Source organism: Triticum aestivum, chromosome 3B (genome assembly GCF_018294505.1).
Source record: "Triticum aestivum cultivar Chinese Spring chromosome 3B, IWGSC CS RefSeq v2.1, whole genome shotgun sequence".
Classification (NCBI taxonomy): domain Eukaryota; kingdom Viridiplantae; phylum Streptophyta; class Magnoliopsida; order Poales; family Poaceae; genus Triticum; species Triticum aestivum.
In genome coordinates, this window is record NC_057801.1 from 836,537,910 (window position 1) to 836,543,750 (window position 5,841).

The 5,841-nt window shown below is 43.5% G+C and overlaps 1 protein-coding gene across 2 annotated transcripts; it reads left to right on the plus strand.

Annotated features, from left to right (window-relative positions):
• Positions 1-328: 328 nt before the first annotated feature.
• On the plus strand, positions 329-5,278 carry LOC123072813 (uncharacterized). 2 transcript variants are annotated; one of them, XM_044496459.1, is made up of 7 exons: positions 329-483; positions 2,135-2,214; positions 2,339-2,755; positions 2,844-2,972; positions 3,301-3,726; positions 4,107-4,269; positions 4,978-5,278. In XM_044496459.1, exons 3-7 carry the CDS (start codon positions 2,625-2,627, stop codon positions 5,098-5,100), a joined length of 972 nt encoding a protein of 323 aa, XP_044352394.1. In that variant the 5' UTR covers positions 329-483; positions 2,135-2,214; positions 2,339-2,624; the 3' UTR covers positions 5,101-5,278. The 2 variants fall into 2 exon arrangements, with proteins under 2 accessions (XP_044352394.1, XP_044352393.1); XM_044496458.1 differs by having other exon boundaries at positions 2,342-2,755.
• Positions 5,279-5,841: the final 563 nt, after the last annotated feature.

Consider the following 5,841-nt stretch of genomic DNA (forward strand, 5'->3'; position numbering starts at 1 on the left):
TCACACCAATATCGCAACAACAAACAGTACTGGTCGCAGGGGCGAAACTGGGCCTAGGGCAACTGGGGCTATAGCCCCAGGCGTGGCCCAACTAGTGCCATTATATCCAGTAGAAAATTTTCAAATTTTCACATTTATAAAGGCCCAGCCCCAGACGTGAATACCCAGCCCAAGGCCTCAGCGGCAGCCCAACTAACTAGCTTAGCAGGAAGCCACGCCCACGTGGTCATTGGTCGGTTGCGATTCCAAAGGCATCGATCGATCAACCAGAAAAATTCCACTCACCGTCGATCAAAATATCCCTCGTTGATTCGGTGCCTCGTTTCATCCGCCGCCCCCAGCCCCTCCCGCCCCAAGCCCCTCGACGGCTCGACAAACTGAACGATCCGGACCTGTGCTTGGCCTCGTGGCCGCATCGCAGCAAGCCCCATCTGGCCATATCCAATTCACTTGTTCTGCTCCCCCCCACAACCGGCTATAGAGGTATTTAAAGTTGTTGTATCATCTATTTTTGCTATGGATGATTTGATCTAGGGTTCTAAATCTAGATGTTAAATTATACTATTACTTTACTCAATTTTATTTCAGTTATTTGTTAAAAGAAAAAATGATAGAAATCCAAGATAAAGAAGAGACACACACACACGGACGCACGCACACACGATTGAATTTCTTTTGAAGCAAGTTCCCACCAGCCTACATCCAACAATACCAGAATCAGCAGGAGCGGGAGCTAGTAATGCAAATAAATAAATAAATAAAACATGTGTGGAGCTTAATCCAGATGACATTAATATTGACCCCGGTCTCCATAAACTGAATGAAGAAACACAAGGGGCTATTACCTTTTGCACTTCGTGATAATGGTATATTAAGTTTTCCCCTTTTTCTGGCACTATTCGTATGAACAATTGACTTGGTCTATGTACATTGTCTTGATTTTAAATACACGATTTTGTGTTTGCAACTCCGGCCCTTCTAATATTGCTAGTGAAGAAACGATGGCCTCAAATTAAGCAACTCTTCATTAAATTTTCCCTCGTGGTAATAATGAATTCATATTTCATCTTTAATGTGAATTTTTGGTATACTTCTAACACACACTGGTATGCTTGGTATTTGACGTTATTTTTAGTCACTTAGTTTTAGCCCTAGGCTTTGAGAAATCCTAGTTCCGCCTCTGACTGGTCGTACTTAAGAAATACTTAATCAAAAGGTCTGTTGAAGTTTTTATTTATTATAAAAGCCAAGTAGTTGATCAAGTAGAAGCCCATAACACGTCCTTGAATTCTCTTCAACGTGGTGTTTCAACCAGTCCACTTGCAGCACCCTGTGAGAATGATATAAGATATTTAGATGCCGCACTTGATAATCAAAGAAATATTTTCTAATTAGTTGTGGTGAACTAAGTAATTCAAACACACATTAATTCTGAGGTAGTGAGGTGTATGCCTACACATGATTTAATATGCAGATTTTTAGTGTGTGTATATATAGAGAGAAGAGAAACATGAGGCATCACATATTATATGCATGTACTATGTACATGTATTGATGTATGCGCACAACATGCATGTACTTATGGCTTTTATATGGAATTCGCTTTCTCACGTGCAACAAAAACTAGCATGAGAGTATGCATGGATAATTAAATTATATTAGTAAAATATGACCGGTAACTAGCAACGCACATATTCAAGAAACAAGTAGGTCATATATTAGTAAAATTAATCTATATGTGCAAAGAAGATAGAAGCTAGGTAAGTATATACTAATATACATTAGTGAATTGCTGGTATAACTGCATACCTAAATTACTTGCTCCTGAAGTAGTTGATCAGCCACTTATTCAATATCCATTCCTTGATTGTCCTATGTACCAAACAGAATAGAAATTTGTGAAACATTATTGTCGCTTTGCATAAATAAAATACCAGTAATGACCAAGAGGAATTAAACATACTTGCTATTTCTCTATGCATCTTAATATGGTTCAAGAAGACTGATGTTCAATTCTTGCTATTTCTCTTTGCTTCATAAGTGCAATACTTGTATTTGGCCCATGCTTCCTTAATTTTCTGTTCATTTGTCACCACCGTCTTGTAAGTTTTATCAAAATGATCCCAACATTCAGATGTGATCTTCTTCGGTTGGAGCTAGTGCTGCTGCTGCAAGTTGCCGGCCCTCCGCGCCGCCACACCGACGGCCAGCAAGGTGATAAACAGCCGAGATAGTATTTTCAGTACCCGGGTGCCTGGGCACCCGGTTATCAGCACCGCACGTCCACTCTGCACTGTCTAGGGATATGTACCACCTACTGTACCGTGGTTTTGTTTAGCAGGCGCGTCCGTCGTTAACAGCGGGAGGCTGGGCACAGTTCAAACAAATCTGGGCCTAGTCTAGCAGTGGGCGTCGTGGGTGGATTCCGCCTAGAAGCCGAGACTTGGAGATGTCTTGTCGTTGTCGGTCAGCCGAAAGGGAAAGAGAGAAACGTGCCGGCCCGCGATTCCAATAGATGAAAAGACGTATCGCCTTGAAGCTCATCGTCGTCCACATCTCTGTTCCCCACCCCCTTACACCTCGCCAACAAACACTCCGCCCCACGCACCACAGCTTAGGTTCCAATGGAGTTCGTCGATCCTGGTGGGGATGATATGGCAACAGGATTCACCGAGCTGCTCCACCGTCGTGACTCGCAAATGGAAGGCATGCTGGCATCAATCGCCGCCAATCTGGATTTGGAGCCAATCTCCAGGTTAGTGATGGCCTACTCCTTGAAACTAATGACGATTTCTCTGATCTCCTCCAATACATTGAACCAAAACGACTTCTTTCTTTTCCAGATCCGAAGTTGTCAACGGTACCACTTCCGATCCGTTTGGGGGTGACACGCAAGCGGCCGAGGTACCCAAGTTCGGACAGGACGAGACGAATCCTTCGTCATGGCAGTCAGCTGGAGGTTGGAAACGCAGGTATGCAGCTGAGCTGGGAGCTGTCTTTGGATGATTCCTGGGTTCGTTCTTGACAAGTTAGGTGTCCCGTACTGTGTAGTTGTCGCCAATTAGAGTTATATGCATTATTCAGGACATATAAGGTGCTGCTCTTGTTCGTTGTGTGTGCTTGCCTTGTTTTTTCCAACATATATGTGTTGTACCGCACCGCTCTGATGATCATTTGTGTTATTTTTGTTTATAAATGTGTTCTCCGTTCTTGTCGTTGATGGTGTTTCTTCCCCACTGTCTTTACTGAATTTTATTTATCACCGAATGCGTGATGTTTCTTGGCTCTCTGTGAATGCAGGTTCCATGCTGAGATGGACGGCCACACCCACATAGCCATGGAGTGGAAGGACCAGAGCCCAAGGCCAGATTGCAGCATGCTGCCGAGCTTCCTCACCGACCCGTCCCCGCGGACCCCCTGGTGGAGGATTGCGCCGGCAACGACGGCTCCGAGGGGGCTGGGTTCGAGAGGCACGGCCTTTCAATGGCCGTGGGCTCGCCTCAGGAGTAAGGGAAGCCGATGTCGGCGACGCCACACTTCGGCCAGAGGTCCAGTTCCAGGAGCAGCCTCTCCGAGCGGATGCAGGCCAGAGCTGGGTTCAGCGTCGCCAAGCTCAACATGCGTGACAGCGAATATTCAGGAGCCCAGTCGCCTTACCTGGCCATCCAGCCCGGCCTCATCCCTGCGTCGCTGGTGGAATCGCCTGTGTTCCACTCTAATGCCATGGTGATCGTGTTTTGATTTTCATGCTTGTGATTTCCAGCGTCATAGTGTAGGGATTGTTCTTGATTTTGTCAGTCGGATGCTAGATTGGCAGGTTAAGTATGCTTGCTTTACTGAACTTTTGACATTTCTGTAAGTCCATGGAAGTTTACTTTGTGATTGCCACCAAACAACCTACCTATATATTCCCTAGGAGATTTTTCTTTCTTGACAAACTCTGAGGAGATTTTATTACCGTTACCAAAATAAAAGCAAATGAAAGTTTGTATATTTCTGCTCCTTTTCATGTTTGAATGAACTCAAGAGTATGCAATTTCAAATTAAACATCAGACAACCTGATACTGAAGCTAGTACCTGAACGTTTTATAATGCTGTGATTCAGGGCAGAGGCCTCGCCAACATCGGGGAAGTTACTCATGCTTGGTGACACCAATAACAACAATAATACTAGGCTTGAACCTCCCTCAATTGAAGATGGTCCCGGTGCATTTTCTTTCAAGCCTTTGGACATAAAATCATCACAGTACAGCGCTGAAGGGAAGAAGGTAAGCAGCTATGTGAAATTGTGTATATTCAGTCTTGTTCCTTGCTCTGGAAAAAGAAAACTAGTAGTAATACAGTAGCATTATGCTTCTTTGCTAAATGATAGAATTAGTTTTGTGCTGAACCATATTGTTCCACATGTAACAAACCTGAATGACTGATGTGATTCATTGAGTTTTTCTTCTTATCACCATTCACATACCCGCATTTGAAATGTTTACCTTTTGTGACCATGGAGCTGGGCATAGTTGAATTTCCTTTAGTCTATGCATGAGTGGTCAATTTTATGAACTGGACTTAGAGAATGTACTGTAGTTTTTTCAAATGGTTGGGGGCACTGTAATTTTTCTATTTAAACAACGTTTTGTACGACTAGTTAAAGCAAGGTGGCTGGTAAGCCTGTTTACCATTATTATTGGTATTTAATGGAGCAAGTGTAAGACACTTTTCTAGTACCAACCAGGTTCATGGTAAAAACTAGATAAATCAGCAGAGTACAATTTACATTTTTTCTAAACGCAGCGAATGATAGTTTAAGGCTCTGAAATAGGTGCTTTCTTGCTTACTGTTTATTACCGTGTTTTCTCTCTACTTTCTCTGTTTTGCCGGCTGTGGCTGATCATATGAAATTGGTATTATGATCATAAAATTTGAACAAACCCTTTGAATTCCTCGTTCGTTTTGTGACACGTCTGTTCCTTTGCCTTCAGGGATCTCTACCCAACAGTCAGCACCCATTAGCACCAAGCAGAGATGTTCCTGTCAAGACAAACCAACACTCAGACGACGACTCGAGGCGCCAGTCCGCAGTTCAACAACCGTCTCGCAGCTGACAGTGCCACTGCAGGCGGCAACAACATCGCGCGGCCTCCCGATCACCACATATATTAGGAAGATACGAGGGCTCGCGGGTGCCCGATCAGTCAACCACGTAGGACGCGGACCATCGTAGACCATCTCTTCTTTTACTTTATTCTTTCTCTTTATACATAAATGAGGGTTTAAAACGAACACCGATCGAACACGTGCTTAAAAGGAGGCCCCTCCCGTACTAGGAACATCATCATGACGCAATGTGATCTTGTACCAAGAACAGGCTTTTTCTTTTACTATGCCAAGAACAGATGTGATCTTGTACCAATAACATCCTTTTTTGAGGTAGTAGCACTTCAGGTCCTAGAACTTGTCTAGGATGTGATGATTCGGTCCTACAACTTGCGAAAGGCAACTATTTGGTCCTAGAACTTGTCCTCAATGTGCACATTTAGTTCTGGGCGAATCATGAGCCACCAAGTGGGCCATGATGATGTTCCTAGTACGGGAGGGGCCTCCTTTTAAGCACGTGGACAGATGCCTCGCATTTTAATGCTATCTGTAAGACTAACATTTTCTTCTTTCAATGCTATCTGTAAGATTGACATTTTATTCGAAAAGGTTTCTGTTAGGTTATCATGGTCATTGGTGTTTCCAAGGGTCTTTAGTTTTGATAGAATCGCAATTAATTATAATAGTACGGCCGAGTAATTAAGACACTTTTGATTAATTTTGAAAATCATCCTGTCCACTCAGATACA

Bases quoted from the DNA above. Each gene is read 5' to 3' on its own strand.
- LOC123072813 (XM_044496459.1), top strand. From the start codon at position 2,625: ATGGAGTTCGTCGATCCTGGTGGGGATGATATGGCAACAGGATTCACC. The intron at 2,756-2,843 runs GTTAGTGATGGC...TTTCTTTTCCAG, and splicing joins GATTTGGAGCCAATCTCCAG to ATCCGAAGTTGTCAACGGTA. The intron at 3,727-4,106 runs GTGATCGTGTTT...GCTGTGATTCAG, and splicing joins TGTTCCACTCTAATGCCATG to GGCAGAGGCCTCGCCAACAT.